Here is an 18,975-nt window from a genome sequence, read left to right as displayed (position 1 = left end):
GTTATAATAATGATCTATGTACAGCAAGAGAGATTTGTGTCAATTTGATGAGTTGTCTCTGTGTTATACTTTAGTTGCAAGCTCAAGGTTATATTTTACTGGCTTATTTGATACCCATGTTCAAAAAAATGACTGTTTATGCCCTGTATGATCACTCTAGAGAAAGGAATCTGTCAAACAAATAAGTGCTTTACATACACTTGACAAAGGTTTCCACTCCAGCCTCTGTAACAACAGGCCCACAGTTTAAAAACCACAAGGTCGTTAAATGCTTATTATTAGGCTATCATCTAGACCAGAGATGACTGTGAGTCCTTTTCGCACGCACAGCTGATGAATGCGTTGTACTTGTGCTTGTGATAAGCTCTTGCTGAACATGCTGCTGCAGTTCTGATTATTTGAGCATGCATTTTGGCACCAGGAAGGGGCTGGCCCTGAAAACCCTAGTGAATACATAGCTTCACACCATACAAACAGGAAACAAGGCACGCCTGACTGTGATGAAGGAAATTAGGGGCGAATTTAAGATCTGATGTTATTGTATGACGGGAGGAGGGGTAGGAAGTGAACGGTAGGTGTGCATGTGTGAGGAGAAGTGGAGCTGGTTTGCTGATTTTCAAGGAGAAACTCCTGTGATTACCTGTCAACCATCCACTTGCAACACGAGACACCCTGAGACCTGCATGACCAGTGCTGCAGAAGATCTCCTGTGGTAAACACTTCCTGCTTCTTCTGCCATGATGCTGAGTACTGATTGCCCCAGCCTAGCTATCTGGCTGTTTAGAGAATGAGATTGTAGGTTTTGTTTTATTTTCTCTGTAAAGAGAATGCAACTGTAGGTTTTGTTTTATTTTATTTGTTAGTAATAGCGTCTCCATCTCCTTAACACTCCTTCCTCAGCTGTGGAAATGAAAGGCCTGCAGTATTTGCATGCTGTTTTCCTCATCTGTCAGTCCTGCCTACCCACCAAACTGCTGCAGTATCAAAGAGCAGTAAGACAGATTTTCAGACAAATCTACCTGCATGAAAAGAAAAGGGTTTTTTTTGACTTACAGTCACAGCAAATACAAAAACAAAGAACAGAAACCTTCACATGGTCCCTCAACCTAACATTAAAAAGGAAGGCATTGAGACCAAGAGCGGTTTGAGTGTGCTAAGTTGTGTTTTCAGATTGAGATAAAGTACGCAGGTTTGTGCAAGTGTGGATGGGTGAACTCATGTATCTGAGCATTCTGGGAGAAACAGTCAGTGGAGCGAAAAATTTTCTCATGCTCATGAGTTACCGCTTCACTTTGTCTGTAAAAATGATTGCATCATGCTTGCTTTATTTTGTTTGTTGATGGCCATTGATTTAGTCAAAAAGGTTTAGAGAGGATTATCAGTTTGTAAACCTGCAGTTTGGTTTTTGGACCCCGGGATCATTTTATCATCCCCAAGTCTACCCTAAAGGTTAACATATTCATCTTTCCAGTAGTTCACTGTGCAATACTTTAATGTCATGCCTGGTTCTCTTTTCCAAAGTTAGAGTTGCCTTGGTGTAGAAAATGGGGGGCTTAGCTAATGAGGTTTTTCAGAGAAAATTGGAGGGAAAGTCAGATTTCAATGTCCAGCTCACGTATTCCAAGAACTCTATTCTTGTGGCATGTGGAGAATTGGCTGTATGTCTGAAGAGGACTAGTGTAATCCAGAGCTGACATATCTGATCTCTTAAATATAAAATCTCAGGATCTCCAATGAGAATAATTTTACAGTGAGACAATGAGACAATGAGAATCGTATTCTATTTGTGGAAAACGTTGTCGTGCTTCTTGTCCGTTCTTTTACATTACATTTACATTTATTCATTTGGCAGACTCCATACCAGCTGTGGAGCATGTCTGCTGTGTGGGACCTGCTGCTGAGGATTCTGGAGGAGCTGGTGCAGTCTGAGCTGAAGCGCTTCAGTTTTCACCTGAGCGGGGACGACCCCGAGGTGTGCCCGAGCATTCCGAAGGGTATCCTGCAGGGCGGCGACCGGACAGACATCGTGACTGCGATGCAGGGTTACTACGGCCGGGGGCAGAGGGCGGCCGAGGTCACGCGCTACATCCTCCAGAAGATGGACAGGAACGACCTCGCTGAGCGGCTGGCGGATGTGGCGGGTAAAATATCACCGGCCTGTCATTCCCGGGGTTTACGTGAAATGCAAGCTCGAGTCAAGTTATTCCAAAGTGTGAAGGCAGCGGTAACTCTTGACCTCTTCTGACAGGTGTATGTTTATCAGACTAACAGGTCATGGGAACCTTCACGAGCCTTTCCGTGTGGTTGATATACAGACCACAAACTTTCAGAAGCATGACTGCATTCAGTGGATGTGTCTCCACATGTCTGCTGTGGCCTGGTTCACTTTGCATTCACTTTCTGTCACCCAACACTCTTTCTCTGATTTAATGATTTTATTATTGACATTTCTTTCTGCTTTTGAAAATAAAATGAAAAATGAAATGTACTGGCAAAGTACATCATTATATTATTTTTATGTACATTAACTGACAGGTGAGACAACAAAGTAATAAAAAAAAAAACTTTTTTCTTTTTCACCTTTTTCTCTAGACCCAGGGGACACCAGGACACCAAGACCTGGGCACCTTGGTAAGCTGATGACCAGTCAGACACATCAGAGACAAAAAGCATTGTAGCCAACAGGGGTGGACGTACGGTTGCCTGGATTTTATCCAACCTGAATACTTCAGAGAGAAACTGTTTTGTGTCCAGGGAGGGGGCTGTAACTCACCTGGAGCTCCAGGTGTTCTGTTAGTTGAGAGGAGAAAATCCTGCAACCAGACCTCATAATGCTTCACGCTTTAACATAAAAATGCATGTTTTTTGGGTTATGTCTGATAATTTAGTAATGTTTTTTCCTCTACCATATTTGTACTTGTGTTGAATGAGCTACCAGAAGGCAAAATGTAATTTTGTAATCCCTTTTTCATGCATTCCCAAGTGTTATCCTCAGATCCTGTTATGAAGAGAATTCAAGAGAAACTGAAAATAAATCTGAAAAAGAGGTCTGAGCGCATATATGAAGGGACAGACAAACAAGGGGTCTCGGTGCTCCTGAAAAGCATTTACACAGAAGTCTACATAACAGATGGTGGAAGTGGGACAGTCAGTAATGAGCATGCAGTGAGGCAGATTGAGACAGGAGGCAGGAAACGAGTCACGGAGGAGGCTGTGATCAAGTGCAATGACCTCTTCAAAGCGTTGACTCTGCAGCAGAAGTCCATCCGAACGGTGCTGATGAAGGGGATCGCGGGCGTCGGCAAAACGGTCTCTGTGAAGAAGTTCATCCTTGACTGGGCCAACGGTGACGCAAACCAGGAGATCGATTTTGTTTTTACCCTTCCTTTTCGAGATCTGAACTCAATGAAGGATAAGCGATTCACTTTAATGGAACTTCTTCATCACTACTTTCCGGACATGAAAGCCGTTGAATGTATTGACTGTGATGAATTCAAAGTTCTGTTCATCTTCGACGGTTTGGACGAATGTAGGCTTCCTCTAGATTTCCAAAGCTCCGAGCTAAACGACGCAATGGAGCCGGCCACAGTGGACGTGCTGTTGGCAAACCTCATTAGAGGGAATCTGCTTCCTTCTGCTCTCCTCTGGATAACCACCCGACCAGCAGCAGCCAATAAGATCCCTCCTGGGTATATCCACCAGGTGACAGAGGTGCGAGGATTTAACGACGAACAGAAAGAGGAGTACTTCAGGAAGAGGTTCAGTGACCAGAACCTGGCTTGCACAGCGGTCAAACACATTAAATCATCAAGGAGCCTCTATACCATGTGTCACATACCAGTGTTCTGCGCAATATCAGCCACTGTTCTTGAGCGAATAATATTGGAGGGAAACGGTGGGGAGACCCCCTGCACTTTAACTCAAATGTACACACGTTTACTGCTCATTCAGACAAACATCACTGCATACAAGTACGCTGAGACCAAGGACACAGATGCGAGGAGGATCTCTGAGTCAACGAGACAAGCCATTCTGAAACTGGGTGAGCTGGCTTTTCGACAGCTGGAAAAGGGCAATCTCATATTTTACGAAGAGGACCTGCGTGAATGTGGTCTCAGTGTCAGTGAAGCCTCTGTGTATTCTGGGATGTGCACAGAAATCTTCAAGGAGGAGACTGATTTCTGCGAGGATAGAGTGTACAGCTTCGTGCATCTGAGCATTCAGGAGTACCTTGCGGCCTTGTATGTGTTTCTGTCATATGGAAACCTAATGAGTGACGCTCAGTGGCATGGGTTGAAATGGATGCTGGGTAAATTGTCATTGTTTGACTTGCACAAGAGCGCAGTGGACAAGGCCTTACAGAGTGAGAACGGACACCTGGATCTTTTCCTCCGCTTCCTTCTCGGCCTCTCACTGGACTCCAATCAGAGTCTGCTGAGAGGCCTACAGACGAGGATGGGGAGCACTTCTCAAAGTATCCGTGAAACGGTCAAATACATTCAAGAGAAGATAAGGGAGAATCCATCGCCGGAGCGGTCCATCAATCTTTTCCACTGTCTAAATGAACTGAATGATAACTCCTTCGTGGAAGAAATACAGACCTACCTGAGCTCAGAAAGTCTTTCAAATGAAAAACTCTCGCCTGCACAGTGGTCCGCTCTGGTCTTTGTGTTGCTGATGTCAAAAGAGGTGCAGGATGTGTTTGACTTGAAGAAATACGCCAGATCAGACGAAGGCCTTCTGAGGCTGTTGCCAGTGGTGAAAAGGACTCGAACAGCTCTGTAAGTGCCATTACAGAATATTGCACATTCTATCTGTTAAAAAATTACCCCTGTGGCTCAAGTTATGGACCAATAGTCTGCCAATGCCCTCTGCATCCCACACATTCATGCTAAAAGGAACTTATCTCGTTATCTTGATGCCCTGCAGGTGATGGTGGAAAGTCAGGTAGGAAGTTTGTGGTAATGTTGTGTGTTTTTCAGACTGAACCACTGCAACCTCACAGAGCATTGCTGTGAAGTGCTGGCCTCGACATTCAGCTCGGCATCCTGCAGCCTGAGAATTCTGGACCTGAGCAGCAATGACCTACGAGACACCGGGGCGAAGCTGCTCTTCGCTGCAGTGGGGAGTCCAGACTGCAGGTTAGAGACTCTAAGGTAAGTGCCTGGAACTGTATCAGGGCTGAAGATGTCCGCTGAAAGTTTTTTACATCTTTGACGCCAGCAGATTCTATACTGCAGTCTTATACTGCGGTGGTTTATTTATTTTACTGTCTTGGATAAAGGCTGATTATTTTTCTCTACAGGCATTTTTCAGTACAATAAGAGGCTGATAACAAGGCTTCCAAGAGAGTCAGTAAACTCTGATAAACACACCAAAGTGCTAATATCTGTATATTCAGCAATGGCCACGGAAATACTGACCATTGTCTAATTCTAAAACTGGTGCAAATAACAATGTCTTTACAGGCTGAGCAGGTGCAATCTCACAGACGACTCCTGTGAGAGTTTGGCCTTAGCCCTCCAGTCAGCCAGCTCACACCTGACGGAGCTTGACCTCAGCTCTAACGAGTACTCAGGAGCGGGTCCGCTCTCTGACGCTCTGATGAACCCGAACTGCAGGCTGGAACAGCTGGACCTCAGCTGCAACGGTCTCACAGACTTTGGATTGCGGGCGATCTGCGCCGGGCTCCAGAGCCAGCACTGTCGGCTAAAGAGGCTGCACCTCAGCTGCGTCAACCTGGGCGATTCAGGGGTGAAGCTGTCACGTGACCGGCCGGCGAGCCCGCCCCTGAAGCATAGGAAGCTCTCCCCCGGCCCCGGCGACACGAGGACTTCAGGAGCGAAGATTCTGTCCGACGCGCTGATGAGCCCTCAGTGTAAGCTGCAGCAGCTGCGCCTACGCTGCAACAGCCTTGGGGACTCCGGTGTGCAACTGCTCTGTGCTGGGCTGACGAGTCCGCCCTGCAGACTGCGGAGGCTGGACCTCTGCGGAAACAGCCTGAAGGAAACGGGGGTGCAAGCCCTCTCATGTGTGCTGACCAGTCCAGGCTGTCAGCTGGAGCAGGTGGATCTCAGCTGCAATAATGTAGGTGCCTCGGGGGCCAAGACTCTCTCGGACGTCCTCAAGAGTCAAAACTGCAAGCTGCACAGTCTGGATCTCAGCCGCAATTACCTGGGAGATTCAGGTGTGAAGTGGCTGTGTGAGGGCCTTGCGAGTCCAAACTGTAAACTGCGGACTTTGGGGTGAGCATTGAAGTGACTTGGGTTGATGGCTGGGTTTCCACATGAATTTAATAAGACGTGATTAAATGAACCTGAGCCATATTTCACCATAAATGAAATGGTCACCCATCTGGGGGTTCAGGAGCCTCCCTTTCCCCTCACTAATGTGTAAGATTATTTAAAAAAATAGTCACACTGCGTGGTGTGTGTTTATGAGTGGAGATCTCGTCTGCTGCCACCTACAGGTTGGGGGAGTGTGACCTCACAGACAAGTGCTGCACAGAGCTGGCCTCAGTCGTGAGCTCGCACTGCTTGGAGATGAGAGAGCTGGAGCTCCAGGGAAACGACCTGGGGGATTCAGGAGTGAAACTGCTCTCTGCTGGACTGGGGAATCCAAACTGTCAGTTGCAGAGGCTGGGGTAAGGAACTGCTGATGGCTAATGCTTAATACACAGCGAGAGTTGACATGTTTTTAACAAATACGATCATTCCTCAAGCAGATTGTAGTCAGTCTATTCTGCACAGTATAAAGTTAAGAATTATCATAATTCCTTACAATTATTTCACACATGCCATCGGTTATTTCCTTGTGGTTGGTCAAAGCTGGAATGCTAATGGACTCCCATTTTCTCTCTGAAAGGTTGTCTGGTTGTCAGATCACAGAGGAAGGTTGCACTTCCCTGGCCTCAGCTCTGCTTTCAAATCCTCACAAGCTTAGAGAGCTGGATCTGAGCTACAACCACCCAGGGAAGTCAGGAGTGATACTGCTCTCCACTTTAGTTGAAGACCCCAGCTGTGTTGTGTGAGTGGTCTTTCACATCGATGTGAGGATAAGAAGTTTAGCTCAGATTTGAGAGAATTGCATAAATATTCAATTTCAGGCTATATTGTACAAAGGAAGAAGCTTTCAGCATATAAAAGATTGATATTTATTAGCTGAATACAACCATAAGCAAATTAGGTTAAGCACCTTACAATGTCCAATGGTTTATGGGAATCAAACCTGCAACCTCCAAGTTAGCTTAGCTTCTTCATGGCTATGCCACACTGCCATCACAGGCTAACAAGAGGATTACTACACTGTAAGGAATTCATAATGTAAGAAAGCACAATTCATTTGCCCAATAAGAAAATTATTTCAAAGATGGTGTTTATTATAGTAACTTTGTGGATGAAAGTCTTTTTATTCATATTACTGTACAGTGCAGGTCACATTTTATACAATTTGGGATTTTCTTGGTACAACTAGAGTCTTTTCCAGAGGTATGTGGCCTTTGCACGCCAAATCCCATTTTATGGAAGTAATTTTTGCAGAAAAAAAATCAAAACTCAATGCATTATTCCTCAGTGACCTCTTGCTCACTGCATCTGAACCTGTTGTGCAGTGTTGGCCTGTTAGTTCTTGAATGCCAGCATTTTTTGTGTGATTTTTCAAAATTAACACATTAATAAGAATTTGTTTGATACAGACATACTGTATCACCATTGCAGTAGCTGCTTAAGGTACTTCCCTCAGTTTTTGCTACTCCCACACGTCTCAAATTCACCACAGAGCTTTTTCAGACATATGAACAACACAATGGACGTTTTAGTGTGCAGTGTGTGAAGATCTCAGACTATCACATAAAAGTTTTCTGCCTGCAAAGGGTGCACAACGCTCCATAATTTGTCACTCTCTGTTTCTCTGTCCCTACAGAGCAACCCATGGTGGAGAATGCAGGATTAAACCAGGACTGCAGAAGTGTAAGTAAAACCTAAAACCATCAAACAATATAAACTTATAGAAATGAGAGCAACATCGGGTAAGGAAAAAGGAACGAAGGACTGAGGAAAGTGATGGGTTCTCAATTTGGTCTGGACCACTTCCTCCTCTTTCCCCCATCCAATCTGTAATCCTTGCGAAAAACAGGGATTATCAATACTGAGTGTGAGGGAAAAAAACCTGGTCTTAGTGGAAAAGATGTGTTTATTTTCCAGAACAGCAGTAGACAGAAACACATGAAACACACCCGTCCCTCAGTGGAGCCAACACTGAACATCCAAAATTCTTACAATTTAAACATTCTTAAGATGCAGTTTGCTGCCAATATTGTAAACGAAGTTCCACTCCTGTTGTAATCAATAGACGTTGTCTGACAAAGCCCTCTCACACTCGATCATCTTACATGAGACATACAGAAGCACCCTTATCTTTCCTCCTAGGGTTATGAATCATGAGTATCATATGAACCATATGAAAACGAACTGAATCCTCTCATCTGCAGACGCCTGTTCGCTCACACCAGACCTCAACACGACGTACCGATACCTGGCTCTCTCCGAGGGGAAGAGGAAGATAACCCGGGGGGAAGAGGAGCAGCCGTACCCTGATCACCCGGAAAGGTTCGACATCTGGGCTCAGACGCTGTGCAGCGAGGCCCTGACCGGGCGCTGCTACTGGGAGGTGGAGTGGAGCGGGAGGGGCATGGAGGTGGGCGTGGCCTACGGGGGAATCGGCAGGAAAGGGGCGGGTCACGGCTGCGCCCTGGGACGGAACCCCAATTCCTGGAGCCTGAGTTGTTCCGGGAGGCTTTTTTCCGCCTGGCACAACAGGAAGGAGTATGACGTGCCCGCCTCCTTCCCCTACTCCCGCAGGGTGGGGGTGTACCTGGACCAGCGGGCCGGCACGCTGTCCTTCTACAGCGTCTCCGCTGACGGCTCCACTCTCCTGCACACCTTCTACGCCACTTTCACTCAGCCGCTCTATGCTGGCTTCTGGGTCGTGTCCGACTCGTCTGTGTACTTGTGCCAGCCAGCATGACACCCCCCAGCCACGCATCTCCTAAAACAGCTTTATTTAACAGACCTGTAGCTCGCAGCAAAGAGCAATCCCATTGTAAAGGTTTACATGCTGTTGCTGTTTTACCAGAATGCCCTCTCTCATTTTCCTTCTTTTCTGGGCTGTCAAGTAGCTTCTGCTGTTTTTTTAGGTATCTGTTAAATACTATGTTATTGTTACACTGTGAGTTAGTCTAGATAAGACTACTTGCATGGTGAAGACTCAGGCATCTAATTATGACAAGAAAGGGTGTGACGAACATATCTGTGAACCATCTTTTTTTCCCCACTTTGATTAATTTGATACTATTCTTTAATGTACATACTAATGTACTAACTATGTAACTTTTATATATATAGTGTGTGTGTGTAAGCTATATATATTTGTGCGCGTGAGTGCTGATGTCACTCAGTTATTCTTAAATAAAGTGAAATAGAGAAGTGAAAGAGAGAAGTGTGAGGTCTTTTTTCCCCACTTATGAGAACCCGCCTCAGTAACTTCTTCATCTGGTTCACAGCTCAGGTTATTCCAGACCAAGCGCACGCAATTAGTGTCTGGTCCATCTCAGATTCTGCTCAGAAAACCACACCTGAGAATTTTTGGACATTCAGGTTTCAGAAATGGTTCATTCTTTTCCCGAGGTATGGCCTGTTTAAAACCAACTAAACGCGCAATACTGACCCTGACTAGAAAAATCAACTTGAGCTCAATTTTTAACCTCATTTGACTCCTCATAACCACTGCTTTCCAATAAAAATATTTCTGGTGTCCCTAATTTACAATGATGTAATTCACAACACTGACAACATTGACAAAAGATATCACAAGATATCACACCAGAAGTTCATCAAAAGAAACATCTTAAGTTTTTTTTGCCCACAAAAGACAAGAATGAAAAACAGAGCTGTGTTTCATGGGCTACATCTCATGGTAAATCAACCTGTTCCTCAAAAGATAACAGTACATGATTTTTAAAAATATTTTAATACATGGATTTACATGGATGAGATGTTCCTAAGATGTTCCTAAACACACTGTGTTGGTGTCATTGCCTTTGAAACAAAATGAGTGTTAAATACTGAAATTATACAGTCCCTCTGTCCTATCCTGCAGGAAAAGCTGCCCTTCTTCCACAGGGTAGGAGTGATTTTGTGTTTTATATTCTGTGCCTCTCATCATCCTACCCTCATTTCAATCACTTTTACTTCAAGAACTTTGTTTTCAACAGGATGTAATTCCCTTCCAAAATGTATTAAAATTCCACCTTAAGCGAGAAACTATCATACAAAACTAAAATGCCCACGGAAAAATGGGCATATTCCCAGAAATAGAATGACAATGAAAAAACAAAATAAAATACATCAGGTGAACATGAGAAGTCATTCCACAAAGGGAATGATTGTAAATAAAGTGTTGAGGTCAGCTGTAGGAAAGCAATGCTTCCCTTATGGTTTGCACTGCAAACCTGGCCGTGGTTCTCCCACAGCCTGCTGGTCCTCCAGCCCATTTCCCATAATTCCCCTCACTTGAGGTCAATGAAGCGGATGTCCATGATGAGCAGGGTGTGGCGGGGGAGCGGGCGGGGGGCGGGCGACAGCACCGTCATCACCTGTGCCTGGGTGTCAACGGCCGTGACCACGATGAAGCCGCAGACGGGGCTCTCCAGCACGCCCCTCCTCCCGCCCGTGCCCCCCTCGCCCTCGTCGTCCGCGCAGCTGACGCTCAGGACGTGATGCGTCAGGTCCCGCCCCGGGGTCACGGGCACCAGCTTCAGCTGGGTGTCGTCCTGGGACATCCCCAGGGGCAGGCAGGAGTCCGGGATGGAGGGTGCCCCGATCTTGTAGATGCGCACGTCAGAGAAGCGCACGTCGAAGGCGTGGGGGTAGAAGGACACCCCCCGGAAGCCGTAGAAGTATTCGCGGATCTTCTCGTCCCGGGTGTCCCGCCGGCAGGCCTTGGAGCGCTCCACCACCCCGCCGGACTTGGGCAGCAGCACCACCTTGACGAAGTGCGGCAGGTCGCGTTTCAGCTCGTTGTAGAGCCGCTCCTGGTCCAGCACCAGCACCACGTCCACCTCGAAGGCCGAGGCGCAGTGCACCAGCGCCTGGTAGCCCGAGCCCTTCACCCAGCCGCAGGTGTTGATGACGCAGCCACCCACGCTGGCCTTGCGGTTCACCTCGCAGCGCTGGGAGAAGACCTCCGCCAGGCATGAGGTCAGCTGAGGACGACAGCAGGCAGTCAGAGACACACTGGCACTGTAGCACATTCACACTGCACTGTGACAGAGGGCTAACAGTACACAGGCTGGACATTATATTACATTAACACAGGCAGCAATGTGGAGTAGTGTTAATGAGTTGGGCTCTTAACCAAAATGCTGCCGCTGGGGCACTGCCGTTGCACCCTTAGGCAGGGTACTTAACCCAAAATTGCCTCCCTAAATATCCAGTTCTAAAAATGGGTAATACGTTAAATTGTAACCTATGTAAGTTGCTCTGGATAAGAGCATCTGCTAAATGACAGTAATGCAATGTAATGTAACACTGCACTGTAGCAGAGAGCTAACAGCATGCAGGCTATGTAATGGACATTATACTCTATATTAAATAACAAGGCACTGTGAGAGGACTAATATACAACACAGACACCACTAAAGTGTGATCTCAGCAGTGACACAGCAGGACCTCCTTTCATACTTGGGAATCTTAGTTACCCCTCACCCAGGCTGTGTGGCAGCGGATGGGTGCTCCTACCTTGTTGTAGAGTTTGATGTTTGTCCCGGGGGTGGTGGAGCCGAAATGGTAGACCAGAGGGGCCTGGACGGAGAAGCCCTCCTCCACGTCAGCGGGACGCTCGATGCACAGCGCCGACACCGTGCCGGGAACCGATACCTGCGACAGGTGAGAGGGAGCGGCAGCTCAGTGTTCAGGGGTGTGCTTTACAAAACGCAGTCTGTGTCAATCAGACAACCGGCCCGGGGCACCACACAGTCTTTCACACACACTGCCACGAGGGCAGTAACACTATACTGAGATTGAGATTCTATTCTGCGCAATACTCACACAGACAGAAAAAAATCAGCACTAATGAGAGACTACGCAGTGGGCAGAGGGACAGAGACAGAGCAGCAGAGGTTTTTTAAACCCCCTGATCCCCCCCCCCAGACTTACCCCACTCTGCCCCACATCCAGCTCCACCAGGGTGGGTCTCCTGCCCAGCCGCACAGCATAGCTGAGGAGCAGCCTACACACTGTCGACTTCCCCACATCCGTCGGGCCCACCACCATCACCTGGGGGGGGGGGGGGTGGGGGGCAGAGAGAGGTTACTACAGGTCAAAGCAGGGCACAATGCAACACAGCAACACTGCGCTGAAAGGGGTCGTTCCCTGGGGTTACAGCCTCTTAAGTTAAAAAATGCATAAAACAGGTCTGTCAAGTAATGTGATCACATGGCTAAAACATTCAAAGATTGTTGTAATAATGTCATGAGCTGCAGTTTTTTTGCCAACATTAAGGATGCCCGTGACTTAGTTCCTTAGAGCTCTCTCTTTCTCCCTCTCTCTCTCACACACTCACACACACACACACACACACCCTGGGTCCTCTCTCGTTGTCCCTCTCGGCCTGCTGTCTCATCTGCTCCAGTGCAGCGTGGGTATTCAGGTACAGAAGCATGGGAGTGTCCCGGGAGACATAGGCCACCTGTGAGAGAGAGGCCGGCACACAGAGAGTGACAACAGGTGATATGGATCTGAACTCTACCGGCCTTCAACAAACATGTGCAAGTCACTTATGAATACAGAAACACAAAACGCAGAAGGCACAGGTTATTCAAATGAAGAAAACTGGTGAACAATGGTGAACAACCCCTAAATACAGAGATGAGTGAAATGTTTCGTACTGTAGAGCAGAGTATTAGTAACACTACAGTGCTGTTTATGTGATTACAGAGCAAAACTGCTTCAATATCTCACTTAACACAGACAACCCTTCCTAAGCACTGCTTGAAGAACATGTTAGTTGCACTGCCCAGTATGGGGGCCATTTTGTTCTGCTGTCCTTGCTTATTGAACGCTGTGGCATGGTTAATACTCCACAAGAAGGTTTATGTGCAATGCAACCCATTCACTGTGTACTCAAAGATTTTTCCCACACTGGTGAACATCACAGCAAACTGAACCTTCTAACAAGACAAGCCCTAACAACAAAATAACCCCTTCAATCCTCACCTCCAGCACCTGCTACTTGTGCTAGTATTACTTGCCATTTTTTGCTTGTGGTATCACTATGTGTTAAGGATACTGTGATTTAGTGAAGATATATGGTAGTGCATGTACTAAGCGGTTTCCCATAATGTTCTAGGCTGTCTAGTTTCAGATTAACACCAGTTAACTTGTGGTAATGCTTAAGTGGATCTGTGCATGTGCTTGCTGGTCTGGAAGCATTGTTAGCCTGGTCTGACACTGTTGCTCATTTAACTTGAATGGATGCACTTCTGTTCTCTTATGCTGGGAGTTGCTCTGGATAAGAGCGTCTGCTAAATGAATGTAATGTAACGTAATGTAATGCAATGCAATGTAATGTAATGTAATGTAAAGGAGCCCAGTGGACACCAGCCGCTGACGCGTCACACCTCTGTCTTCCCCGTTAGACACACGGTGCAGCCCTGCCAGGTGAACACGGCGATCTTGGATCCGGGCCCGAAGGTGTACTTCTTGTTGCGGTTGAGCTCGGAGCCGAAGACCTCGGCCAGCCCGGACAGCAGCTCCAGCTGCACCTTCTCCCCGGCCTCCACCTCGAAGCGCAGCTCCGTCTCCTTCTCCAGCTCAAAGCGCACCCCGCTGCTGGCCGAAGTCCCCGCCCCGGTGGCCCCCTCCTCACCCGCCTTCTCAGGTCCGTCTGCTGCCATGACTACGCAAAGTCATGAGAGACAGAGTGTAGAACTGAATGGTGCAGGGTTTTAACAGTACAATGAAACTTTATCAAAAAGTCTAATAATAATAACAACAATAATAATAATATTGAGATAAAAAGGATGTGGGGAATGCGCACAGAGATTATACCAGCAGTTACAGGAGCTCTATGACTTGTAGGAAAAAAAAAAAAAGGCTTGGAAAAAACTTATCAATAGGATTCCAAGCAACATCAACATCCAAGCAGTACAGTAGATAACCCTCCTAGGAACTACGCACATTTTGCGGAGGGTGCTCTCCTAAAGCACCCAAGGGCCACTGTCCGGTCCCGATATCATAGATGTATCACGAAATGCAAGAAAGAAAATATAGTAATAATAACACTGGCTGATGCGCCAGCACAGCGTTACCATTAAGCTAGAGAAAAAATTTTAAAAAGCAAGAGAGAGGGGTAGGACACAGACATTACTTTTAGACCAGATAATCACTTCTTGTATCCCTCAGACTCCCTTTAGTTTCTGGTTGGTGAAAGGAGTTTCTGGAGCTGTTTGTGTTGACATGCTAACTAAGGATGTTCTATTTTAGACCACGTTCCCTCGTTCATAATGTTAATAACAAGTCAGTCAACCGGAACACGCGTGGCTTCAACAAGCTACACGCACGCATATTTTAATGTACTGCCTAACCATATAAAAACCCGTGGCGGAGACGTAAAAGTACAGTCGAGACACTACTTTGTGATTTCATTAGCCACCAAAAACCACAGTGGGCTGTCTGTAAAGGTATAATCAGCCAGTGAACTACCTTGCAGACCACTGCTAGAATAAGACCAGGGCTGGGTTATTCGGTATAGCCACATTAAATTATATTTTTCTACCCAGTTATCTCCTAAAATAACAGATGCAGTACTACAAGACATCGTTTAAAAAATAATTTCGATGTTAATGTGCTTTAGGCTTCTGCATGTGACATTAACATTCAGCCAATACATTGTGAAAATACCCACTTACACTAGCTAGCATGCTAGCCTGAAAGAAACGCCAAAGTAAATTCTAAATTCTCCGTAATGAGAGTATCTAGCTAACAAGTTAGCAAAGTAACCTTCAACAGATAGCATGTTAGCAAGGTAGCTAGCAGGTCAGTCCATGAAAACAACTAGCTCTTGCTAACGAGCTAGCAAGACAACACACCAAAGAACATGAACCAGTTCTATAGCGAAAACGTCACATAAAAAATAATGAAACTACCAATACACACACCAGCTAAACACCATCACATTATTCTGAGGCGTTTAACGTAGAGTTTAGAAAAGTAAAAGTACGTACTGAAGTTAATTTCCAGAATCCACGAGAGCAGAACTTCAACTCTACGTATACAACGCGCCCCCTTCGCAGCTGCTCAGCTTCCGTCCAACAGAAATTACGTCATCGATCTAAGAACCAATCGTGATGTGCATTCCATGAAGTGAACTAGGTTGTCTTCTCTTAATCAGCAAAAATATGATTTCTTAACAAAATACATTACGGATAATGTGGATTAGACACTTTATTTTAAAATCACATTAATAAATTTTAATAAAGTTCACATGGAGGCAATTTTTAAGGTCAAGAAACGTATTGTTTCTTACACCACAATATTTATATACACCAGAAAGTCAGATCAGTGCATCACGCCTGCCGTTAACATAAACATTTACCCAAAAGGGGGCTATGTATCGCTGCTGTATAGGTCTAACTTGGTGGAGGTTGTGCCATCCCAACACAATTGAAATGCATACTATGATCTCTGATGTTGATGAAGCTTCTGATTTTGTCTCCTTTTGAATATTCTTGAAGAGGTTTGGTCTAAAACAATGCAAAATCCAGGAGCAGAGTGTTCAAACTCCCTCATCAGTGATTTTACAGAATGAAGCACAGAAAACAAACTAAGTAAACCAGCTTTATTCTCCATCAACTTTAAGAACAGATTACACAGACAATTTCAGCAGCAGTTACAGTGAGATTGAACAAGGAAAAAGAAAAACAGTTCTGGGTTAAACTGGAAAAGAACATGATGCAACTTTGCATGTGACCACACGATGCAGCCTTTCATCCAGGTTCAATGGACAGGGCAGCAGCATCATCAAAGGAGCAACAGGGAAGACCTCCCTTTAGCCACTCCTCATCATAAAGCGCCTGGCAACAAAGAACTTCAGGAGATGATTGGCTGTTGTGAGAAAAAGGGGGGAAAAAAAATGCAATTTACTACAAGCAGATGGGGTGTGACATTTTTGTTATCAACATACATCTTGACAGTGATGTACTCAAATCAGTAAAGTTTTGGTTTTAAGTTATTAATATTGCTGAGTTTTGACAGACCCCAGGCACACAACTTGCGTGTGTTAAAGTTAGAGTTAAAGCGTGTGCTCCGACCTCCACTGTGTCACTCTATTGGCTCTTCAGCGCCTCCTCCAGGGCAGACAGCACCACTGCTGGCTCCGGGAACTTGAGCTTACGAGGGGGACCTTTCTTTATACCTGTCCACAGACACACCTCTGCCGAGGGAGCAGGGAGAGAGAGAGAGGGAGGGAGGGAGGGAGCAGGGAGAGAGAGAGGGAGAGGGAGGGAGGGAGCAGGGAGAGAGAGAGGGAGAGGGAGGGAGGGAGCAGGGAGAGAGAGAGAGGGAGGGAGGGAGGGAGCAGGGAGAGAGAGAGGGAGAGGGAGGGAGGGAGCAGGGAGAGAGAGAGGGAGAGGGAGGGAGGGGGACAATCAATTTATGAAATCAGGCATCAGCAGTTACAGTCATTATGCGAGTTCCTACAGAGGGAGAGAAGGCGGATAACCTGTGAAAACCCCACTGAGAATATATCCTCTGAAGGAAATGTGGGCTCTAACAAAAGGCCAGATACGGGACAAGACAGGAGGTTGCAACTGGGAACAGTAGAATACTAGAGCTCTCAGAATTTTAAGGGGTCCCCTAAACGCACTTGTGGGTTGGCATGGCCAAGCAGGGTCTCTTTTTGAAACTCCAAGCACACACAACCAGAACATTAGAACATGAGTTGTTTAATGTCAGATAACAGGGTCTTTTTGTGCTGCCTTTGGTCACCAGAGAAGCACTGTGTCAAATCTGGTTTATTTTGAGTGATGACAGTGTTCACACGGCGACACCAAACACTGAGGTGACCCGTCCTGTGAGGGAGCACGACTCCCTGCCTCCAGGCCCCTTGTTCTGGGTGACCTGTCCACGGCCATGTGATCGACTCACCCTTTCCCCCATCCAGCAGCGTGACCTCGAAGCTGTTGCGCCGGGGTTTTTGGGGGTTCAGCTGCACTTTAAGGTCGGGGTGGGCAGCCTCCAGGGCGCCCTGAACCCCCGCTGCGTGACGCCCGTACACTCGTCAGCTGTTGCTAAGGAAACAGAACAGGGAAAAAAAAACACCACAGTTGGCTCAGAACAGTAGGAGGAGGGCTTCTAGCCTTGACATTAGAGGCTCTTCATATGAAACTAAAGGGCACACACATTTTGAGGCTCCCGATTTAATGGCGAACACGATACAAAGAGCGACCACGACACTGACCAGTGCTCGATGACGATCCTCTGGCCCCCCTCCTCTTTCCCTTCCTCCTCTTCCTCCTTTTCTTTCTTGCTCTCCACAGCTGCCGCTTTCTCCCCGTTCACCTCTGCGTCGGCCTTGCGCTTTCGCCCACGGCCTGCTGAAACATACGGACATATCTGACTGAACAAGACGTGATCACTGCAAACCGGGGGCTGAGAGGAGAGGCAATCGCAATCAATCGTACACCTGTAAAAAAACTGCATTATTTCCTCATGATAATACACAGAATACGCATTGCGACAGGGCCAGCTATTCACTAAATGACCAATAATAATTACGTGATGTTCGCTTGCTATTGGAAACAGCATACAAGACCCCGAGGTCTCGTGGCTGCTTGTTGTGTTTGCATGACCTCATGCCTTATGAAACCAGCCTTACTGACATGGCTCCACATGGGGACTGTTTGCCTCTTAAGTTTAAGACTTAACCGTTGGACCTACAAAACACCCGAATTCTTTTTTTTTAGCTAGGCCTGGGTGGCATTCTCGCCTCACGAGCAGACAATGAATCATTAGCGTTTAGCAAGCTACCTAATTAGCTAGCTAACGTTCTCGACACAAAAATAACAGCTTTGTGGCGCAGGCTGTCGGCTAGCTAAGGCTTTTCTTGTTACCTAGTTTAGCAGCAATCACGAGTTTCGCATTTATTCATAGTTAACAATAAAATGCATACATTCAATATTTTAACTGTTAATGTTTCCAGAGAATGACAAAATATTGTAATTGTTACAGTTAGAAGACTATTCGACTGTTTAGCTCAGATCACTCCAATGCAGACTTAAGAAACTCCTGCAGGAACAGAGAAACGACACAAGCTAACGGTAGCTGGCTAACAACACATTTTCCGTGCAATAAAAGAAAAAAAAAACATGTAATCACTCAGGAAAAAAACGGTACAGATTGTGCATCGTACAAGTTAACATGCCACAACGAACAGCTGCATTTCTCTCGGTGTTTTTGCTTTTTAATCCGAATCATTTTCACTTTACCTGCTTTGGACCGAGACGCCATTGCGAACTTGTTGCTGGCAGCACGGTACTCGCGCGCTTTGGATTGACGATGCCAGAATGTTCCATTGGGGGTAAAACGGGGGGATACGGAACCATTGCAGGAGCCCCGCCCCCTCCACATATTATTCACCCATGCCACCCAAAAGGTGCTTGTAAGTTAAAAGTCGTCGAAACCGTAGTGCAGTTTCTTACATTAATTGCATGGATCATCCTGTAGGTGCACACACACTGCAAGTCGAACTTTGGTCTTCTTATTATTCATCGTTTTTAAACTACTTTGTCAGTTTTTATTGATGCAAAACTCCCATTTTAAGTAAAACAAACCTCCAAACTTTAAATAGCCTACTAATTGTCCTTGAACTGTAAAAGTGATATTACAAACATTTCAACTCCAATCCAAATAGATTTTACAT

General features: G+C 46.2%; 3 protein-coding genes across 4 annotated transcripts; 1 reads left to right on the top strand and 2 right to left on the bottom strand.

Annotated features, from left to right (window-relative positions):
* Positions 1-1,873: 1,873 nt before the first annotated feature.
* Positions 1,874-9,303, top strand: LOC118793557 (NACHT, LRR and PYD domains-containing protein 3-like). Its single transcript, XM_036551781.1, has 8 exons — positions 1,874-2,141; positions 2,996-4,781; positions 4,983-5,156; positions 5,469-5,584; positions 6,586-6,643; positions 6,865-7,026; positions 7,921-7,967; positions 8,489-9,303. Exons 1-8 carry the CDS (start codon positions 1,874-1,876, stop codon positions 9,022-9,024), a joined length of 3,147 nt encoding a protein of 1,048 aa, XP_036407674.1. The 3' UTR covers positions 9,025-9,303.
* A 784-nt stretch (positions 9,304-10,087) lies between these two features.
* On the bottom strand, positions 10,088-15,342 carry clp1 (cleavage factor polyribonucleotide kinase subunit 1). Its single transcript, XM_036550885.1, has 6 exons — positions 15,281-15,342; positions 13,676-13,953; positions 12,637-12,744; positions 12,213-12,332; positions 11,796-11,933; positions 10,088-11,260 (listed from the first exon to the last, which is right to left on the bottom strand). Exons 2-6 carry the CDS (start codon positions 13,949-13,951, stop codon positions 10,565-10,567), a joined length of 1,338 nt encoding a protein of 445 aa, XP_036406778.1. The 5' UTR covers positions 13,952-13,953; positions 15,281-15,342; the 3' UTR covers positions 10,088-10,564.
* A 602-nt stretch (positions 15,343-15,944) lies between these two features.
* selenoh (selenoprotein H) lies at positions 15,945-18,605 on the bottom strand. 2 transcript variants are annotated; one of them, XM_036550904.1, is made up of 5 exons: positions 18,542-18,605; positions 17,515-17,650; positions 17,202-17,344; positions 16,367-16,488; positions 15,945-16,160 (listed from the first exon to the last, which is right to left on the bottom strand). In XM_036550904.1, exons 1-4 carry the CDS (start codon positions 18,561-18,563, stop codon positions 16,382-16,384), a joined length of 408 nt encoding a protein of 135 aa, XP_036406797.1. In that variant the 5' UTR covers positions 18,564-18,605; the 3' UTR covers positions 15,945-16,160; positions 16,367-16,381. The 2 variants fall into 2 exon arrangements, with proteins under 2 accessions (XP_036406797.1, XP_036406798.1); XM_036550905.1 differs by having other exon boundaries at positions 17,515-17,647.
* Between the last annotated feature and the right edge of the window lie 370 nt (positions 18,606-18,975).

The sequence above is a fragment of the Megalops cyprinoides genome, chromosome 18 (genome assembly GCF_013368585.1).
Source record: "Megalops cyprinoides isolate fMegCyp1 chromosome 18, fMegCyp1.pri, whole genome shotgun sequence".
NCBI lineage: Eukaryota > Metazoa > Chordata > Actinopteri > Elopiformes > Megalopidae > Megalops > Megalops cyprinoides.
This window is presented reverse-complemented; position numbering and strand designations above follow the sequence as displayed.